This window comes from Rhamphochromis sp. 'chilingali' (assembly GCF_963969265.1).
Source record: "Rhamphochromis sp. 'chilingali' genome assembly, chromosome: 6".
Taxonomy (NCBI): domain Eukaryota; kingdom Metazoa; phylum Chordata; class Actinopteri; order Cichliformes; family Cichlidae; genus Rhamphochromis; species Rhamphochromis sp. 'chilingali'.
The window spans coordinates 28,144,897-28,167,502 of record NC_137933.1 but is presented as its reverse complement, the minus strand read 5'-3'; the positions used below and the strand labels follow the sequence as shown (position 1 = coordinate 28,167,502).

General features: G+C 40.0%; 1 protein-coding gene and 1 pseudogene across 2 annotated transcripts in view; both read right to left on the bottom strand.

Annotated features, from left to right (window-relative positions):
- Window positions 1–14,267, bottom strand: part of smyd3 (SET and MYND domain containing 3) — a 112,001-nt gene extending 97,734 nt beyond the window's left edge. Inside the window, exon 1 of the mRNA XM_080884280.1 lies at window positions 14,046–14,267. Within this exon, the coding sequence (XP_080740406.1) occupies window positions 14,046–14,209 (164 nt within the window). The 5' untranslated portion in view covers window positions 14,210–14,267. The remainder of the gene's footprint in view (window positions 1–14,045) is intronic.
- A 419-nt stretch (window positions 14,268–14,686) lies between these two features.
- On the bottom strand, window positions 14,687–21,763 carry LOC308398887 (excitatory amino acid transporter 3-like; annotated as a pseudogene). The gene is made up of 6 exons: window positions 20,847–21,763; window positions 18,503–18,642; window positions 16,831–16,923; window positions 16,361–16,472; window positions 16,208–16,250; window positions 14,687–16,069 (listed from the first exon to the last, which is right to left on the bottom strand). The product of its transcript is annotated as an excitatory amino acid transporter 3-like (transcript).
- Window positions 21,764–22,606: the final 843 nt, after the last annotated feature.

The following is a 22,606-nucleotide window of genomic DNA, read 5'->3' as shown; positions in this document are numbered from 1 at the left end:
ACAAAACAAGAAAAGAAAACAAGGATAGAATCGGTTAGGATAAAAACCCCATCTGGAAAGATTACAGGTGGCATTATATTAACAATAATTTCAAAGTGTAGGAGTATATTTGCATTTCCACAATGATAAAACATATACGATCATACATAAGCATTGGAGCTAAATAGGTGTAGTAAATTTGAAGGTGATAAGAATTTTAAAAGCAAATATAAATCATAAAACCAATGGTTGTAAAGGGAATAAAGCCATTAGAAACATGCATAGTTGTGGTTTGATCTCACAGTAATGTCTGACGGCCAAATCTTGAACAACCTGAATTTACATTTGACAAAAGAAGTGTGCTGATATCGACTAAAATTAATTTTCGACTGTGAAACGTAGCCGTGTAGTACGTCTGCACTACAGATGCTCACATGGCTCCATAAAAACCCAATTCAACGTCAGAAAAACTGCAGGACTGGATTTCACAACCAGTAATTATCGGAAAGAAAAAACTCATCCAAACTGGTCAGAGACAGCAACTCAAATATTTTCTGGTTGAGTAAATGAATGAGTTAAGTACATGAATGCTTGCAATTTTATCTCAGATGGTTCTCAGAAAACTAATTTTACCCACATTGGTCTTTTTCTAGTTTTTGTCCCTTTATGCCAAAGAGAGACATCAGAATCCACAAGTAACAGATGCACCATCTATGATCACAATAATGTGAATCAACAGGGAGCTTTGTGGATTTATCCAGATTTCTTCAGAATACAAACACACTCACACAAACACTGTGAACTACGCACATGCTGGAAAAACACAGGGTTTCATTAATTGTCTTGCAAAATACAAACTATGCCAGAAAAAACGAAGTAATCATCCCCCAGAGGATCGAATAAAATTTCTGTGTGTGCATGTGGTCCCCACAAGTACAGCAAAAAATGATAAACAGATGTGCTTGCTAGATGAATAATACCAAGCATTACACACATGGGAAGGTGTGTTCCCAGCTTACAGCAAATCACTTGGTTTGCAAATGATACAGCTGTGTGTGTGCGTGTGCATGTTTTGAGACACCTGGGTATCCAACTGCAGGAGATGAAGAACAGAGGGGAGGAGGAGGAGAGGAGTGAGAAGCAGATGCAAGCAAAATAATCTACCCCGGGAGTGAAGCAGGGAGCAGAGGCAGGTGGGACAAAATAAATGCTTCTGAACGATAAGGAATGAGAAGATGGAGGATACGGGTGAGGAAAAACTGAGAGAGAAGAAAGGGGGGAGCAGATGGGAAGAAAAAAAATGTGGAAGGAGGGAAGAGAGGTAGGGAGACATATGTCGGAATGAGCATATGGAAGAATGAATAAAAATGAGGGAGCAGGTTAAGAGAGGAGGAGGAGGAGGAAGAAGAGCGGTGACTTGCCTTTTGAACCATTTCCCTCCTCTCATGTGCTCCTCTCTCTGTAGCCCTGTCAAAATGCATCTAAAGAGGTAATCTGTATGCTTCATATACCACTGCATTCACATACTCTTATCCGTGTGTGTGTGTGTGTGTGTGTGTGTGTGTGTGTGTGTGTGTATAAACTGCTCTTAAAATGTATTTAAAGAGAACTTATGCTCATTTCCAACTCCATATTTTTCCTTGGAGCAGCTTAATATGCTGTTCAAAATAAACCTTATTCATTTTGCACTGGACCTAAGTACAGCTCTTTACCTCATCCTGTGTCTGAAACAGGCAGAAGATGAAGGCCAACCACTGTTTTTGTACTTATAATGCAGATGTTTATAATAGTACAAGCAAGTCCAAACCCTAAATGAAAAAACGGCCCCAAATTCCTGGAGTGAGATTACTAAAAGTACAACAATATCATATTTGAATATATTTTAAAAAAACAAACAAACACAGAGCAGGGACAAAGAGGAGAAAAATGTCCCAGCATTTTATTTGTTTCTATTGTGGCTGGTACTGCTTGTGAAACACCAGGACACAACAACAAGGTAATTAACCCACCAACAGCATGAATGCTAGTAACTGAGTCAGTCACTTACATCAGAGGTTCTACAAAGATTCAGCACAGAAGTCGAAATCAGCTCTAAACCATTACGGGGCGTGGTAATTTCACAGCTGGCGTGTGCAACAACCAATGTGGCGACCATAAACTAAGCCTAACAATTTATACTGGCGGTTGGGATGTGTTGGAATCGCTGCAGTCCTCTGCTAAACAACAGGCGTCGTCATTTGGTGGTGGTATAGAAATAGAAGCAATCATTTCATCTTTTCTGTTGCAGCATCTTCCTCTCTATGATGTAAGAATCTCTGTGCTTATATAACACTGAAGTGCCAGTAAAGACCAACACAACTATACACGTCTTCAACAGGCTGGCACTAGCAAGCTTGGTTAGCAAGCTGCACCTACAAAATAAAGGAGTGGGACACAGGCAAAGCATAATAAAGTTTCATTTAACAAAACTGAAGCACAAACCTCTTGGATGGTCTGTACCACATACCAGGCCACACCATTTGTCAGATCCCTTAGGAGAAGCATAAAGCATAATAATCCACCAAATCACGCAGAGCTACCTGCTGTGCAGACCCCTTGTGAATAAGTGAGCAGCCAAATGTAGCTTCTTCTTCTTCTTCTACAATGTAAAAAGCTTCCACGGTCCTGAACAGCACAAACACAGTGGGGCGGTCCAGATTAGTGAAGCAAGTTAAGGCTGAGGTTTGGAACCATGTGGCTATTAGATGGAAGGTTAAGCCACCTTTCTTCTTATTGGCTGTCCCTCGCAAACACAAGGTGGGGCCAAAAGCAGAAAACTGAAACAGAGCATTTAGATCAGTCTGAAGCCTGACCTTTTTCCCCAAACAGAGATTACCTGCACATAAGCTTACCTCATTATCTGATGTATTTAATGAGGATTCATCTCAAGAGCATTTAAGAAATGTTTTTTTTCTCCATACAGGTGATCCAGGTGTTTTGTTTGTTTTTCTTTCTTTCTTCTCCCCTTTCTCACCGTCTCTTCTCCCCTCTGGTTTTCTTTCTCTCCCTCTCTTTCTTTCATTCTTTCTCCCTGTCCTATCCCCCAGTCATGTCTGTCCCGTTTGTAGCAATCGAAAATAAAATAAATACATAATTATAATAAAGGTCAATCAAATGGACCAATATGGCAAGGCCATGATGATCCACTTGGTAAAATAAATCTGCTTGGCATCTTTCTTGGCCTTAAGACAACAATTCTGATGGCTAAAGATCCAAACGGGACACAAAAAAAAAAAAAGAGGACCATAACAAGACTATTTAGTACAAAATACGGATTTCATAATAGAAAGCTGGCAAAATGAAGAACACTAAACGTCTAATCAAGCTACATCCATTTGCACACACATGCACCTCTGTTGGGTAACATCTAAAAATGTTCTGCGGTGCATGTGTGAAAAAGGTTTTTGTTTTCTTTGTACTGGCTTCCCTGTAACGCTGAAAGCAGAACAAAACTCTAACGTCAACTGTCAATATTCCTTATGTGCCTTGAAATGCGTAAGACCCCAAGAAAACTGGTTCATCTATCTTTCAATCAAAAGTTTCCCTCTATAAATAAGACAAAAGCTTTAGCAGTTTTGTTATTGTTGTTTTCACTCTTCTACAGTGTGCATGTGTGGTCCAAAGAGACAATGAGTGAGAGATTGGTGTCACATATAAAGACTTCATCTGACAGAGATAATGCTGCCCTGCCCCCCTCACCTAACACACACACACACACACACACACACACACACACACACACACACACACACACACACACACACACACACACACACACACACACACGTGCCAGCCTCACTGCAGAAAGAACATATTTGAGCTCTTCTTTGGTCTGTCAAGCAAAGAGAAAAATCCTTTAAAGTGGGTGTATGTTTGATGTGTTATCTGTCCATGACAGATCGAGTCGTGTCTTTCATATTTCCATCTTTTTCTGGAACTTCCTCTTTTATTTTTTCACCCATCAAAACAAACAGCCTGCACGAGTGTGATCATTTACCGTTCAGATCAGATCAGTGACTGTAAATGGCAACTCAACTGGAACTGTAAAAAACACCATGCTTGGGAACTATAAATTACAGAGGTACGCCTAAACTATATCACTCTATCCCACACATTTAGCTCAGCATTGGGTTACCGGAGTAGATCGAACCCACTCAAGACAATTGTTGTGATCCCACCAGGCATGCCGCAGCATGTTTAATAAACAGCTCTCCTTTCTGCAGCACTAAAATTCACACCAGGTCTATTTTTTCCTGCTTTAAACAGATAACGAGGACAGAAAGGCGACACAGGATTGACACAGAGAATGTGGTTGATTTTCACGATAAAAAGACTCTTTGCAGAATAAACACTTCACGCTCTGAAACACTCCCAGTGTGATAGGACAGAGCACATTGCGAAGAAACCAAGAAAAATTATGAATTTTCTGATGCAAATTTGTCGTGTAATGTATCTGCACACACTGAACGCACCGCAAAAAGTCACCAGCAAGCAATGATGATCTGGTCCGGATGTTTTTAAACAAAAAAAACAAAGAAACTGAGATTCTGGGTTCATCAAATTCTCACAAGGCAGCAGCAGGGAGAATTTCAAGGCTTGATCCAGGAGTTGAAGCTGTATCATGACATGATTTCAGGATTTCAGTGGGAATGTTTAAACTCTTTTTAGCACAGTTGGAACCACATCCAAGGAGGTAAAGAAATATTTTCCGAGAGCTGATCCAGAGCAGAATCTAGATGTGTGTCTGAAGTAAAATACCATATAACTGTATATTCAGTACTGGTGCACATTTTCAACCAACCCATGGCTGCCAAATGCAGGTCTGATTGGTCAGATATGTGAAGACAAATCAAGCTTGATCCCAAAAAATAAATGCCTCACAAACGTCCAGTGAAATTCCACAGTCAGTGTGAATGGCTGCATTAAGAACAGGTGATAAAGTCTGATAAATATTTTTAATGCATGAAATAGTCACACATATTTTATGTGTCCTGTGTTTTTTTTTGTTTTGTTTTTTTTATATTATTTATATAAACCTTCATGACATAAAACACAAGTGACGTGTAAAATCATTAGCCAGATGAGCAACGACAGAATTATTAGATATTAATATATAGGAATCCCTGTTGCATCTGTATCTGTATACATAGGCTGCTGAGTCTCATTTTCTGCTATGAAATTCGGATGACAGGGTCAGAATATAATGTAAACACAATGAAAGCAGGGATCCACCCTGCCTCCTATCAACGGTTCAATCTAGTAGTGGTATAACAGTCTGGTGGATTTTTTCTAAGTTGGGTCCCTTAGCACCAGTTGAGTAAAGCTTACACTCCACAACCTTCCTGAGTATTCTTGCTGATCATGTCCATCCCTTCATGATCACAGATGGCTGCTTCCAGCTGGATAACGCACCGAGTGACAAAGCTCAAATCATCTAAAGCTAGTTTCTTGAACATGACAGTTCACCGTTATCAAATGCCCTCTACAGTCACCAGATCTCGATCCAATAGGGCGCCTTTGGGATGTGGTTTAAAATGAAATTCACATCAGTGGTCAACAAATCCGCAGCAACTGTGTGACGCTATCGTGTAAATATGAACCACAATCTCTGAGGAGTGTTTCCAGCACACTGTTCAATCTCTGCCACAAAAAACCCTGACACTTCAGAAGACAAAGGGGTCCAAATATAATGTATAACATTATTATAAAGAGTTAAACTATTGAGATTTCCAATAAAAACTTTCCACCTCTGATGAATTTCAAAGTCTCTTCAGCTTTCCAAAAAGGAAAAACCTGGAGACAAAGAGATTGTTACACCTTGTTTTCTAGTTAATTGGCGAGCAATGTGGCTGCATTTCAAATGTGGTTTGAATTTGCATTTGTGCCGTGTGAATGGTAAGAAATTCTTCTAACTATAAAAAAACACTTCTCTTTATTTCCTGCCTTTGTTCTCCCCACCATCCCTCCTCACCCCCTCCTCACTCTCTGTCAGTCTGAGAACCTCTAGTTGTTTGTTTGTTGACCTCTGGCGATTTGATCCTACTGAGATGTGTGTGCTTCTTTGTGTGTGTTTGTGTGTGCGTATGTACTCCCTCGGCATTTATCAGTCATTACTTACATACAGCCTTCAAGGCCTGTAATTAACTTCAGCTTTGAAGCCCCCTACCCCACCACCTGCTCATTTCCTGCACGCACGCACGCACGCACAAACATAAAGTACGTCTCTCTGTTCTTGCATACAGTTGCACAAATAATTGCACACTTGCACACATTCTTCAACACTCAGTCATGCTGTGAAGACTAATTGTGTTTTTAGTGAAAACAGGGAAAACACACCTCACATCTCTGAGGCCAAACTCTGCCTGTGCGTGCGCACGAGGCGTCCCTAATGTTTTTTGGCGATAACACAATTTGCAGATCTCTCACTAATGCTAAAAATCAATAATAAGATTCACACACTCGGGTTGATGAATGTCCACCTCACGACAAGCTGATGTAGCAAAAAGCACTTATTCGATACCTCAAAAACATGATCAACATGACCTATGGCCTGTGTCCTATTCTAAATCATCCCACACGCGCCCACACAAACCTGTGTTTGCCCACAGCACAGAGAAAAATAGCTGAACTCTGCAGAGACATGAACTCTAATTCTTTATTGATTTTATCTTGTTATAACTCTGTGTTCTTGTGTCTTTTGACACAACTGAACTGAATACATGTCAAGTTACAATGTTAAAGCTTGTAGCCAGAAGTCCTGAAACAGCGTGTAAAACAAAGAGACCGTCATGCCAGAAAATAAACAATCCCATATTTTTTTTGTCCAACTTTTTATCACAACCAATAGACACTTTTGATTAATAAGCAACTGCTACCGGCTGTGTGAAAAAGACAGATTGCACATCAAAAACACATGTTCCTACTGAAACAGCACCACTTGTTTTGTAGCCTTGAGTTAAAAACTATGCCTGTTCTTCAGACTCTTTAGACTTGGACCGAGGGCTACAAAGTACAAACTTTCACATACTGAAGTCCAAAGAAGGTGTTTTTACTCGTTCTATGGTCATGTGATAAGCTGGAGGAATTTTAGGAAAGGGTTCGTGGAATTATACGCGAGATTTCAGAGATTCCAGTAAAGCTTAGCTCAAGATTGTTTGTTTTAGGGGACGGGTCAGTCTGGATCGGCGGTGATAAACAAATTAGAAGCTGGGTTCAATCCAGCATTTTAATAGCAAGACTGGGCTTGTGAGATGGCTAGAGCTGCAGCATTTGAAAAACTGTCATAAGAGACTTGCAAAGTTCAAGAATTATTATAGAAAATTGGCAAATATTGACATTTTTTTGCAGTGCGTTGAGAGAACAATATGCTATTTTGAAGAATCTACAATATAAATTCCAGTTTTTAATTATTTCACATTTTTTTGTTTACTACATAAACATGTATGTGTGTTCATTCTTAGTTTTGATGCCTCCAGTGAGAATCTACAATGAAAATAGTCAAGAAAATAAAGAAAAAACATGAAATGAGAAAGTGTGTCCAGACTTTTGACTGGTAGTGTATATAGTGAACCCTTCACTCAAAGAGGTCATGCCCTCCTAACGATACATCATCTTTTGTCTCAATACAATTTAAATGTACGAGTTGTTAAATTGAACAAAAATGGAAGAATTAAGTCAAGTGAAAAAAAACTGCAGTTCCTCCAGTGACCACTTGGAGCTTGTTCCATAACCAAGACAACAGCCATAGATTTCTGTGCTAAAATGTCCAATTTTATATTATAAAGTTTGCTGCTGGATACTGCCATGAAGACTTATGATGTCCCATGGTAGATTCCTCTTAACAAACACCCATTACTCAAGGTTTTGTGTGAGACTCAAAGGAGCAGTCTCCAAGTTAGATTTTGAAAGAAACGTACCTCCCACTGCCAGTCGTTCCACTGTGGATGACAGATATTTTCGACCTCAGCCATGCTTTTGATTACATGGTGTTGGGACATGATTAAACAGTCCTCTGGGATTCCTGACCATCAACATAGTAGGATGGAATTAGGATGTATATGACTCCATAACAGCTTTATAACTTATATAGAGGGCACACTAGTCCATTTTTTTTGGAGGATGGTTAAATCAATTAAATTAAAGTCAATTTGCTGACAATCTGTCAACAAAATTAAATATTTCTGTCCCATCGGTTATGGTTTTAAACGATTTGCACCAATTGCAACTGCATAAGGTGCAGAAACGTGTTCTTAGCTGGTTTGACGAGTGCTGCAAAGTTGGCCGCCACAAGGTAGAAACAGCATCAGTTGCTTACTCAGCAGCGATGGCTGCCTACTTTCTATGATGTCACTTGTTTTATCTGTCCACAATTTGAATGCAGGGATCTAAGGAAGACACAATGATACGTTGGGCTGTGGAGGAACTTAAATCTGTACTGTATTATGAGTCACCCCTCCCACTTCTTGCTCTCTGGCTGTTTATCTTTCTCTTACTTTCCTCTTGCCTCATTTCTATGGTTCTCTATTTTCCCTTTATTGTACTTTTACTTGTTATATGTTATGTTTACATATAAACACTAGTTTTTATTTTATATAACCTTTGCATTCCCTCTTATCTGCTGGCTGATTCATCTTCATCTTGTCACTATGCATAGGAAGCAGCTCGGAAAAAAGAAACAATAGAGAAAATAAACAGCCCTGTCCTGAAGTTAGTTCATGTAGCATATTTACATTCCAGCAGAGTGTTTATTATCTCTTTACTATTATTCTATTATCTAAGCTTTTATTTGAGTAACTAACGGAGGAGGCATACACTGCAGCTATTGGTACACGGCGACAGTCTTCTGCTGCTCTAACAAAGCAGTGTGAGGTGCAGCGTGTATCTCTGGGGCACTTGGACAGTTAAGTGAATAGAATTGTTCCATCCCCCACATTAACGTCATTAACCGTGGATAAAGTGGATGTGCTGCGGTGCCAAATGTACTGATCATTGACTGTCACTGCTGTGTCACAACTGGAGCCTGCACAGTGATGACCCACTCTTTCCTTAACAAGGCAGCGATGAGACAGAAATCCAAGAAAGATAACTGTCCTACTTAAGTTCAAATGGATTGCTCCACATTTGGCACATACAACTTGGTCCTCAGTGTGTTTTTGGCCATTTTCCCCCAAAAAACAGGTATTCCATACATATATATATGTATATTTATATTTATATATACACTAGGGGTGCAACGATACACAAAATTCACGGTTCAGTTCGGTTCGATACTTTGGTGTCACGGTTCGATATTTTTTCGATACAAAAAAATTTTTCATGCGTTTTTAATTTGTCATTTATTAAAATTATAAATATATATTTTAACTCAAAAGTACAGTTTTTAAATTTAATGTTGCTGAAACAAAAGTAATTAAAAAAATAAATCTGATTGAGGAATCACTCATCTTTGGAAAAGAGAGTTTATTACAGAGAAATGGCTCTTTCCAAAATAAAAGCAATACTATACGCTTCTTCTGGGCTATATTCTCAGCAGCATATTGTAGCGGGTCAGGGCTGTTCGGGGTTCTGTTTGTACAGTTATGTTTTGTTTATGTTGCCATAGTGACGGGTGACGCCCTCTCGCTGCGACGGTGTGTCCTTCCGGGGTCAGAGGGCGTCCTGTGTGTTGTTGTTGTTGTTGCTATGCGGTTGCCGCGCTGAGCAGTTAGCTAGCGGCAGTGTTCTTCTGCAGATGTCAATAAACGGCTGTGCTCCCTGGCTAGCTCACGGAAAGCAAGACCAAACCACACCTCCGTCTCCTCCTTGTCTGAGCTCGCCACATTGGTGTCAGAAGTGGGATGATGGTGGCACCCCATGTTCTGACCCGAGTGACTTTTCCCCCGCCGGTCGTGACCGGCCGGTGCGCCAAAAGAAGGCACCTGGACATTTGCAGGACTTTGTGTGGGGTAATGGTGTCGTCGGGGACGACTGACCCCTTAGGTGGGGGCTATGTAGCGGGTCAGGGCTGTTCAGGGTTCTGTTTGTACAGTTATGTTTTGTTTATGTTGCCATAGTGACGGGTGACGCCCTCTCGCTGCGACGGCGTGTCCTTCCGGGGTCAGAGGGCGCCCTGTGTGTTGTTGTTGTTGTTGCTGTGCGGTTGCTGCGCTGAGCAGTTAGCTAGCGGCAGTGTTCTTCTGCAGATGTCAATAAACGGCTGTGCTCCCTGGCTAGCTCACGGGAAGCAAGACCAAACGACACCTCCGTCTCCTCCTTGTCTGAGCTCGCCACAATATTAAACATATCAGGTCCCCATAAGGAGAATCATGTGCTAACGGCTGTCTAAATGACTCGGGTAAAGTTTGTAGCATGCATGCTTGTTGTTTTTGTCTGCTTCCACTTGTCTTTGCACTAGGATGATGTCGGCGTAAATGTGCAGTCATATTCGTTGTGTTCCCACTAGTGCTGTCAGCGTTAATCTCGTTGAAATGACGTTAACGCCACAACACGGCAAATCTCCGTTAACGAGCTACCCCTGATCGCCCCGTGCGTGGGGCTAGACGGCTAACACGTTAATGAGCTAACTGCACTAACACACTACTTCCCACCCATGTAATTGAGCATTGCGTGGCACATCCAACATACTGTTTTACTTTAGTCCATGACTCGCTTACCTTCAGGGTCATACGTCACATGAAAACCAAAATAATTCCAAACGCCAGATCTGAATGAGGGTGGGGGAGGTTCAATTTGCCATGTTGCAAGGAGAGCTTAACTTCTGTCTGCTAGCTTGCCCTGCGCTCTTCCTTCTGACTATGCTGTCTGTGTTGAACGCTCAGTGGATCTGCGCTCGACAGTGCAACCTAGGCGGAGTAGTCGAACGCAGATTCACTGAGCGCTCAACACAGACAGCATCGTCAGAAGGAAAGTTGATAAAATAAATTACAAATGTTGTATTGTTCGATACATATGCGTACCGAACCGAAAGCACTGTATCGAACGGTTCAATATCGATACGAGTATCGTTGCACCCCTAATATACACATATTCTATATATTCTGTGGACTGACGAGACAAAAGTTGAACGTTTTAGAAAGATTAACTCCTGTTACATCTGCTGTAAAATGAACACAGCATCTCATAAACAGAACATCACAGCAACAGTCAAACATGGTGGTGGTAGTATTATGGTCTAGGGCTGCCTTGCTGCTGAAAACAAAATGAATCGAAATGCAGACTTAAATCAGATTGAAATGCTTTGGCATGAAACATGTGGTTCATCCTCAAAAATCATTAAATGCAGCTGAAATAAAACAATTCTGCACACAAGACCAGGCCAAAATTCTCCATAGCGATGTGAAAGACTCACTGCCAGTTATCACAAACGATTTTTTCCTTAACAAATGAAATCAAAATTTAAAACCTGCATTTGGTGTTTACTTGGGTTATCTTTGTCTCATATTTAAATTTATTTGAGCTGTAATAACAAATATGAAACTATGTGACAAATATGCAAAATTAATACAAAATCAGAAAGGGTGAGCCCAGACCGTTTTTCACAGCACTGCAGAGACTTTTACCCACACATCTACGTGTATGTGTTGATGGTGGGGTACAGATCAGGAGATTTCATTTTCATTGACCATGAAACTGAATACTATTTATTATTTCATCAGATACATATTACAGTGTGAGAAGAGATAGTAATTTTGACTGCAGTATTAAAGAGTGAGTACACTCTCTAAAAAGCATTACTTTCTTGTTTAAACATGTGTATTTTAATATTCTCTCAGAAGATGTCTGCAATAACTTCTTGTGTTGATCATTGCAACCAGCCATGACAGGAAGGCTAGTTTTGGACAAGTCTGTCAACACAATACAACACAAAAACAGAGGCCCAGGCTGAACGCGAGTGCTGTCCACTGATGAGAGTCACTGGCATCACGGCTGATGTGATCCCGTTGCTAGACTGTCTCTATTCATTTGTTTCCTAGGCTCATATATGTACTGTTTATAGCCCACAGTAATTAACCTATCACTTTGCACCAGAAATTAGCACACTTGTTTCTCTCCTTAGCAGCCTCATTAAATTCACATACGTCCATTTAGCCTGATTAAGTAGGTTTGGCTACAGTAGAGAAAACCACAGTGCTATCATTAAGCATCAAACTGAAAAAAAAAAAAAAATAACAGCAGCAAATGAGATGAAACCAAGGACAAGTCATCAGATTGATGCAAATAAAGGATAATGTGTACCTTCCCACATATAATCAGGAAAAATGGAAAAAAAATTATGAATTTGATATGAGAAACTATTTATAATTTCAAGAGAATAACTTGGTCAGTACAAAAAACAATCTGAGGCTAATTTAGTGCTGTATACATGTGGACAAACATCACACCGCAGTAAGTTTGCTGCTTGGTATCCCAATGACAAATTAATTTAGCAGCATAAAGGACAGAGCTTCAGAATCAGGCAGTAATAAAGGACCCAACATGAGGCCCCATATCAACTGATAGTGCATACTAACTCTTAATGCATATTCTATATCTAAACAAGAGTACATGTTTAGATCATACAACCAACAAAAGCCACAACAGATATTACTGGCTTTGAGTCCTTGGTCATGAACGCAAAGATAATAACATTTCCAAGTTTTCTAACACAATATGGTTCATCCTCTCTCCAAAGGTCATTATTCCAGAAGTCTTGTCATTTATTCAGATGCAGCGTTGCAATCCTAAGCCATACTGCCGTGTACTTTTATATAGAGAGAGGAGACTTTCTACCATAACCCCTTCCAAAAAAGTCACACATATTCAGCCTTTCTCTAACTGAACTTCAACATTTAACATGCTAAGTGAGGCCTGTAGAGTCTGAGGCATGGCTCTTTGGTTTTTTTGCACTTACTCTGTGCACTTACTGTGAATTTGCTGGGAAGTCCACTCTTGGGAAACTGCGGCATTGTGTCAACACAGACTTGAATGCTCCAGACTAGGAAACTGTCTAAATGTCTGCTTTTATAAAAGTGCTTAAAACAGAGGCTGACCTCAATCATATACATTTTTTTGATAAGCACACCTGTGCACCTATATTTAATTCCTATCGTAGCAGTAGGGGTGCACTTAATTTTCCCCAGGATTGCATATAGTCCTGTGAAAACTTGTAACTCTATACTAAGTCAGTTATTGCACGCCTTAGACAAATTCACTGTAATTTTTTTTTAGTGCAACCCTTTATACATTATGCCAAGTTAAATCAGAAATATGCTCCAAATATGCAGACACTAAAAGATTAATAACACTATGGGCTGAGGTCAAAGTGACATGAGAAAATTATCTCAAAAGTAATTCCAGAACTCCATTTACTTGGACTGTATTCGTAAGAAGAAAGTCACAGTCAAAACAAATCAATATTGATCTATCATAAAGATCTTATAGACCAAATGTTGTGTCGTGGATGGGACAAATGATGTTAAACATTTCACTAGAAAAATTTACATATATTGAAAGTGAAGCTGAACTTTGGATCAGAAAGTCCGTCTAAACCATGAAGTGCTTGGTTTGATATTCGTTCCCCCATTAACAAAGAAGGGGTTCATGGTTGTTGATATTATTGTTTTTACAGCACTTATAAAGATTTTTTCCTGTTATAAATTTCACTGTCAGATTATCATAACTGAAGTCTGCCTCCTCCATGAAGGAGCCTTGCTACCATCTCGTGGCCGGTTGAAGAACTACATCTACTAATGTTATCATTTAGCAGCTATTATGAACAAGAAATATCCATAGTACCCATGCACCCACTTATATATAAAGACTATACAGTCTATGATATACAGTAGACCGTATAGACCACCTTCGGTAAACTCAAACTAACATAGATGGGAATCATTTACCTATTTAATCTTCCCACAAGCACAGAGCGAGTCCTCAACCATCACACTGCCTCCACTTTAACTAAACACACTACTAACCACCCAGCAGCGTTTCCTTTCCACAAAAGGCTGTTCGCACACTGACAGAGCGAGCACACCCGGTCTTCTTACCGAGTGAAGCAGTGGTGGCAGACCTCTTTGGCCAGTCTGTTGGACACGCAGCAGGCCAGCGGCTCGGCAGAGATCACCAGCTCTCCTTTGCGTATCCTGCCCGTTGCCCGGAGACCGTTACCTTTCCCGGGGCTGACGAAACGCTCGAGAATCGGTGCCATCATTGATTTTTCCCTCCACGTGAAACAAACTTCCGTGTTTACATCCGCGATAAACGCTGCGTCATGACGTCACATGAACGTACACACGCTTTTACTACATATAAATGCAAAACGATTGTTTCGTATTTTTTGTATTTCTTTTTTTATTATTATTTCTTTCCAAACTGTATGTGCACCTCACAGTTTATTATTTTGAACACTTGGTTTTTATTTAGTGTTTTTGCTTTTCTTTAGATATAACACAGACGGTATTTGTAAATGGCATAGAAATGTCAATAAACATTATTAATAATAATATGTTAATATCACTAATATAATAAACCAATGCCTTCCCTTTTAATTTTAGTTTGGTTTTAGGTAATGCTGTGTATGGTTGTTATTAGATTTATTAATATGAACTAATGAAGTATGCACTATCAAATGTGATTTCTGAATTCTCTATTGTGTAATATTTGTGCACTTTTAGCAAAACTTTGGAGAGTCCCAGATGAAGGGTCACTCAGCAGCCGCGGAGCAGAAGCCAGGGGGGGGTTTCAGTGACGCGCCCGTGAGCTCCGCCGGCAGCCAGCTGTGCCTGAGTGACCGAGCCGGCTGGCTGACCTTGGTAAAACTGCTACTCTTAAGTTGTCCAGGCTGACATTAGCAGTCTTAGGAAAGGTGAGTTCAGGTGCAGTCACAGGTGCTGGAGAATTCATACAAGCGGTGTCTGAATAAACTGGGTGTGAAGCAACATTAAACACAGTCTTACAAAATGCAGCCTGGGAAGTTGCACACACAGTTCCCAGGACTACTGGCTGAAAAGCATGGAGCACAGATTTATACAGACATGATCGTGGAACTAAAACTTTAACTTGAGCAACCAACTCTGCAGTGTTCAAACCAAGTATTTTTGCCAGCTTGTTAACAGCAGATGACACCTTGTTGCTCTTAACCTGGACAATCACAGAACGCACAGTCTTGAAGAGTTCACAATGAGCAACGCAAACAGTCTTTGAATGAGCATACTCTGGGCTTGTGAAATTTAACTCAGGAGATAATGGAAACATGAGGTTTATCACAGGCAGCCTCAGAATGAACTGGCTGGTGAGCCGCGTAACACATGGGTGAAGCAACACCAACAACAGTCTCATGAGGTGTAGCCTGAACAGTATCTGGCTGGGAAATTGAACTGTCCCTGTTTAGTTCAGCAGTAGGAGAAATTGTCTTTTGAGCAGAGCAGCAAATAGTCTTTTGAACAGCATTTTTAATGTCTTGAGTGAGATTATGATTGTCCAAGTCAGAAAATTTCATAACAGATTCACACATGTAATCTACATCTGAAAGCTCACTATTAATTAGTACTACCGAAGCCTTCCCTGTACTATTAACTGATCCAAAAACAGGTGGCTCGGGATCAACATAACTTGGCTGAGAAGTGAAAACAGAAACTCCAGTTTTTTCAGAGTTACATCCAGAAACTCCAGTCTTAGTTACAGAACACAAAACTTCATTCAACTCTGGTGAAATAAGCTCATTTGACTCCTGAATTTTCTCAAACTTGGAAGAAACAAAAAATGGATCATTAGACAGTGACAGTGAGAGAAAACCTCCAGGCAGCATATATTTTTACTTCTATTTCACCACAGATTATACGGTTCCACTGTACCTTAACATTAAGTTAATAACATATTTTATGGTCCCATGGAGTATGGTAACAACTTCAACTGCGATCTCCCCTCTTTCCCCCATCAGCTTGAGTGTCAGTCCAAGAAAAAAGGAGCAGAAAATCAGGCCAAGCGTGTTGACATCATCAACGTAGTGAGCCACCAAATGAATTTCAGCGGTATTCTGAAGCAAGAGGGGGAGCACAGTAAGAGAAGTGGCCTGACAGTTATTTGATGTATTATTATTTGAAAAAGTAAGCTCACAAAATCGCATAGATCGCATAAATATTACATTTCACCCTTTATTGAAAACAAACAAGGGAGTGGTGTGTGCATAGCATGAGGAAAGGTAAAATACCTGCTGGACACAGGCCCGAAACAAATTCTGTGGCACCATGTTTCTGTTAAGAAACGAATTAACCTTCATAAATATTTTCATTTCCTCATGCTGACCATCTACAAAAATCATGGCAGTCTTTACTGCAATTTGTTGTTGCTTGTATACTGTCACCTTATTAAATCCAACAAAGCATCAATAGTGGAGAAATTTTCTTCATCTCCTTCTTTGATATCTTGAGTGTTGTAAGTAGCTCCTTGCTTGATTATCAGCACCAGAGCTAATCCTGCAAGACATACACAGAGATACAGAACCACAAATAAGACGCGAAAGTAAGTCTTGCTAAACACACCCAACTTCTGGGCACGTCCTTATTGGTCATTTTGAAGCATTTTGTGAATTAACATTAATTTACACAGTAATAAAACTACATATATTTAAATCTGACTTTCTTTTGCTTCCAGAATTGCATTAATTCTTGGTGGCATAAATTCAGTAAGGTGCTGGAAAGATGCTTCAAGCTTCAGATTAGATTATATCTACTTACTACAACAGTCACAGATATACAGACATTCCTATTTTCAATTATGTCCACAAAAAATCTGAAAGTAACTGGCTTCTTGTTTTATAGTTTTGTCTTTTACCCGTAATCACAGCCACAATTGATGTCAAGCTATAGTATACTGCTGCACGTATACTTATTTTTCTGGAGGCAGAAGCAGTCAAACCAGCAACTCCTGTAAAAGTATAAAACACAAGACAATACAGTAATCAGCAGATAGACACAGCAGACTTTCAAACAAACCATACCCAGATTAGAGATACTACATTTAAGCAGCCATAATTAAAATCCAGATATTCAATACCTGATGGTAATTTAGTTTGAATGTTAAAATGGCATAAAACAGGTTTTACAACGTACATGAGTAATATTTATAATGCTGTCCAAATACCTTTTTATTTTTTTTATTTGTATGTAATTCAAATGTGACTAAATTAAGTTTGTAATGTGACTAAAAATGATAATGCTGTTTATTGAAAGTGATATTGATGAAGTGACGTCTTTTGTAAATATAGCTTTAGACAAATAAATGTGAGTTATAAATGCTTCGCAACTATTTTGTAATCACTACTTTTGTATATATTACATCCATTGAAAGTGTCAGTTCTTTTAAATTGCAAAAAAAATAATTTTTAACATTTATTTTTAGATATATATCAGTGCATTTAGCGATATTGAGTTATGTGCTAGTGAGGCTTATGCAGACACAGTATTCAAGATACTCTAAATAATCAGCAGTCACCACTGCGACTATTTTCAAGAAACTGCCTTTGTAATTATAATTTTATGTTTTATTAGGACTTTGTGTATAGGACAGTACAGTACTATGCAAATGTGTTGAAAGTAAATAAGGGGGAAATTTTAATGAGCTTGAAAGTCAAGATTTATTTTTTTATTCTTCAGCACAACCTGAACTCTCATAGGAAGCTTTCTTGTAATTTCTTTAACTCAAAGTAGTTTTCAGGAGTAGTTCTCCAGGCTTCTTGCTGGACATCACACAGGCCTTCTGTGGATGTCGGCGCCCGTTTATTCTGTTCTCTGTTCAGATGATCTCACACTGCCTCAATAATGTTGAGCTCTAGACTCTGGGGAGGCCAAGCCATGACAGACAGTTTTCCATTATGCGTTGTCCTATCCAGGTATGGTTTTACTGTACTGGCAGTGTGCTTGAGATCACATCATTAAATCTTCCATCAATTTTGACATCACTGGCTAAAAAGCAGCTGAAAACTGTGACAGAGCCTCCACCATGCTGCACAAAATATCAAATCTGAATTCATTCATTTCTCTTGCTTAAGAAAGGCAGCTTCTTGACATCCACCTTTCCACTGAGACTTTAGAAACTAGATAGCTCAGCTGAAGGGCCAGGACTGTTTCTCATATATATGTATATGTGTGTGTGTGTGTGTGTGTGTGTGTGTGTGTGTGTGTGTGTGTGTGTGTGTGTGTGTGTGTGTGTGTGTGTGTGTGTGTGTGTGTTATACAGTGTTTACGTGGCTGAGCAAACAAAAAACCATTCCTCTGAAAATAGTACTGATCACTGGACTGAAAATGAGTGAAAAAGCCACCAATGTCCAAAGAAATCCTCCGAAAGCAGAGAGAACTACTGCTCAAGACCACTTTAAAATTACAAGCAAGTCTGGCTCCTTGGAAACTATATCTGAAAAATGAGATGTGGCTCAAGACGTCTGCACAGCACTTTAGATATCCAGAATATATCAGTTAATTTGGTGAGAAATGATCCACTATCTTACTTATTATCACAGAGATCACAATAAGAGGAACAGTAATGAACTGAAGCATCTGCATGAGTATTTCTCCTGGAAAGCCGAGGTAGTTTTTTCTACCTCTGCAAGAGTGTTGACACTCCTGATGACCAAGCCAACAGCAAGTCCTGCATAAAAGTAATACATAAACAGCTCATGAATGTTTTGAAAATGAATGAGTGCAGGAATAATACAAAAGCCATGCAAAAACACAACTTTAATATTTTTTTATGAAAGAGAAAAAAAAGAGTATAATTTCATCTTATAAAAAAAATCGTATAGTGAAAAATGATCAAGGACATCTTTTTAAAAATTTCTTATTTGAAATTCTTCTTTTTTACTTTGATTTAAAAAGAAAATGTGAATTTAAACACAACAAAACACTGACCAGTTAAAACAAAATATGACAATTTTATTTATTCTCAATAACAAAATAAACAACCTAATTTCTCAAACATGTACAGATGCCAAGTTAAAGATTAATCATTAACAAATATTATTTTGCTTTTGGATTAGTGTTTAATAAGCTATTGTACCATTTCTTCTAAATATAATTCGTGCTTGGGCTTGTTTTCCCCTTTTCTTCTCTTTCTCGCTCTCTGTTGTCTCTCAGGTAGAGAAGTGGGGCAGCCTTTTGGTTTGCCCACCCATTGGCAGGTTTTCCAGTCTTTTCTGCCAGATTGTTGCCTCTTCTGTGGCGGTAATCAGGCTCTCCATTGGAGGACATGGTGCCGGGGAACCAATGGGACCCAGTCAGGTTCAGCCTGAATTAGCCACATACGTTCTCGTGGGGGCCCACCACCTACAGGAGGAGCCATAGGGTTTTGTTGCTTTGTGGATTGAGCAGTGGTTGAAGTCAGATGTCCCCCCACTGGAGGGATTAAGTCTCCCAGCTGGATAGGAAATGGATTGGTGTCCATCCAAAAGAGCTGGAGGAGCTGGCTTTGGAGAGGAACCCAGACCTCAATGAGCAACAGAAAACAGATGGATAAGTGGACAGATGGGGGCAGGAGGACCATGAGAGAGGAGGCAGAAATCAGAGAAAGAGGAAAAATCTGAGAAAAACTGGAGAAAGTTGAATAGTGAAGCCAAAACAAGAGCCAAAAACATAACAATACCATAGAATATGGAATATAAATCAAACACATTGCCAACATTTGTTGGGGTTTTTTTGATTACAAACATTTACTTCTTTACTGAAAAATGTACTAATGACTTATACATACTTATACATGACTTACATAATACAATTCACAATTGTTGGTTAAAAAGACACCTTGTAGGGGATGTGTGTTGTCATTTATCTGTTTCCTACATACTAGTTGAAGATGAATATTCTCCACTGAATTAACCTGCTGCTGATACACTGTGCTCAACAGGAGGAGCAGATTATATGACACTGTCCATTCCACTACTATAAAACTTTTTTAAAAGAATGAACCAGCCTTTGTTTTCTACATCTTGTTAGTGTTCAAGCTTTATTTACCAAATTTTACTCTTATTTTCTCATTTGTATTTTTTTTAACCCATTTCTTCAACCTCCAATATTTTATTTAAGGTAAAGATGATTATGCCTAGTAAACTTTAGATATGTCTGTAGTGTAGATCTGTTTTGGATTGTTATATTGTTGTTGTACTTCCGTGTATACTTCATAAATAAAGAGATAAAAAACATCCCATGTTTTTTTTAAACTATTTATTTATGTAGTTATTCTTAAGTTCTGTTATTGAAGTTTAAAATGAAATAAATAAAAATTGTTGATGACAAAAAAAACAACAAAAAAAAACATCTCATGTGTGTGGAGGATCTGTTCAGTGTCCATGCCTGTTGATAAGATCTGGGGTCACATAGATCAGGTCCAGTGGATGGTGCTGTTACACCCACAGTTATTTTATGGCTAACTCTCAGCACTGCTAGCAGTTACCGTAGTTTGTTATAAGCATGTTACAAAACTGGAAAAAAATCTCAAGGCACCCTTTAAACTCTGGGGGTGCAAATAATAATAATAATAATAATAATAATAATAATAATAATATATCAGAAATAGCAGTGCTAGGAGGCCCAGCTAACACAGGGAGGCTTGATTAGCCCAGCAACCAAAGGTGTAGGCAGCAAAAAGGCCTGTTTAGTTGTTGAGGTTACCTGTATAAACAATCTTCATTTTGTATTAGAAAATCGGTTTAATAAATTAATGTTGTTAAAGCACAAATATTAAAAATGACTTTGTGGTTGTTTTGTTAACTGTGTTCCACAAGTCCTAATTAACTACCATATTGTTTTAAAGAAAGTTAGCTAGAGCATGTTAACAGTCTCAAATCAAGTGTAACTCACCGAGGACAACAGCCGCCAAACTCGCAAACATAAATTTGTTCTGGAAAACATAGTTGCAGCAGTTCCTCCAGTTTCTGCAAAAGTTTCTGACGTTAACCTCTTCCCGAGTTTCCTCCATTTTTGTTGAGCTCAACTAGCTAAAACAACCCCCTCCAGGACAACCACCTCCAGCTGAACGTCGGCAAGACCAAGGAGCTGGTGGTGGACTTCAGAAGGGGTCAGCACAGAGACTACAAGCCCATTATCATCAATGGAGCTCCAGTGGAGAGGGTGCAGTCCTTCAAGTATCTTGGTGTCCACATCTCCTCAGACCTGACATGGGCTGCCCACATTCAGGTCCAGACCAAAAAGGCTAGGCAGCGCCTGTATCACCTACGACAACTGAGGAAGTTCAGGGTCTCTCCAAAGATCCTCAGGATTTTCTATACAGGCGCTGTGGAGAGCATCCTCACACAGAACATGACATCGTGGTTTGGGAACAGCTGTGTGAAGGACCAAAAAGCTCTCCAGAGAGTGATCCGTACAGCAGAACGCTGCTGCAGGATTGCTCTCCCCCCGCTTCAGGACACCTACACCAGGAGATGCCGGACTAGAGCAGCGCAGATACTGAAGGACCCGTCCCATCCTGGCAACAAACTGTTCCAACTTCTGCATTCTGGTAGAAGGTTCCGCATCTTCCGGGCAAGGACAGAGAGACTCAAGAGGAGCTTCTATCCCCAAGCCATCCGTGCCCTAAACACACACACCCGCCCGCTCACATCATCTCACATCATCTATAATTGACTGAGACAGGACTCTCTTCCAGACACTAAACCAAGGAACAATGTACATTTCAAATTCCTTTAATTTTAAACATGTTTATATTGTCTATCCAGTAAAATAGTCAGATGTCTATTCATATTAATGTACAGAATTCACCTGCTTGCTGCTACTACTGCACATTCACCCAATGTGTGTGTGTGTGTGTGTGTGTATATATATATATATATATATATATATATATATATATATATGGAAGGACAGGCCCCTGCACGGTATGTACCACCGGCAGATAGAGGAGGTGGCTGATATCCAGAAATCCTACCAGTGGCTGGACAAAGCTGGACTGAAAGACAGCACAGAGGCACTAATCATGGCAGCACAAGAACAAGCTCTGAGCACAACATCCATAGAGGCTGGGGTCTATCACACCAGGCAAGACCCCAGGTGCAGGCTGTGTAAAGATGCTCCAGAGACAATCCAGTACATAACAGCAGGGTGCAAGATGCTAGCAGGCAAGGCATACATGGAACGCCATAACCAAGTGGCCGGCATAGTGTACAGGAACATCTGTGCCGAGTATAACCTGGAAGTCCCGAGGTCAAAATGGGAGATGCCCCCAAGGGTGGTGGAGAATGACCGAGCTAAGATCCTGTGGGACTTCCAGATACAGACGGACAAAATGGTGGTGGCTAACCAACCGGACATAGTGGTGGTAGACAAACAGAAGAAGACGGCCGTAGTGATCGATGTAGCGGTTCCGAATGACAGCAATATCAGGAAGAAGGAACACGAGAAGCTGGAGAAATACCAAGGGCTCAGAGAAGAGCTCGAGAGGATGTGGAGGGTGAAGGTAACGGTGGTCCCCGTGGTAATCGGAGCACTAGGTGCGGTGACTCCCAAGCTAGGCGAGTGGCTCCAGCAGATCCCGGGAACAACATCGGAGATCTCTGTCCAGAAGAGCGCAGTCCTGGGAACAGCTAAGATACTGCGCAGGACCC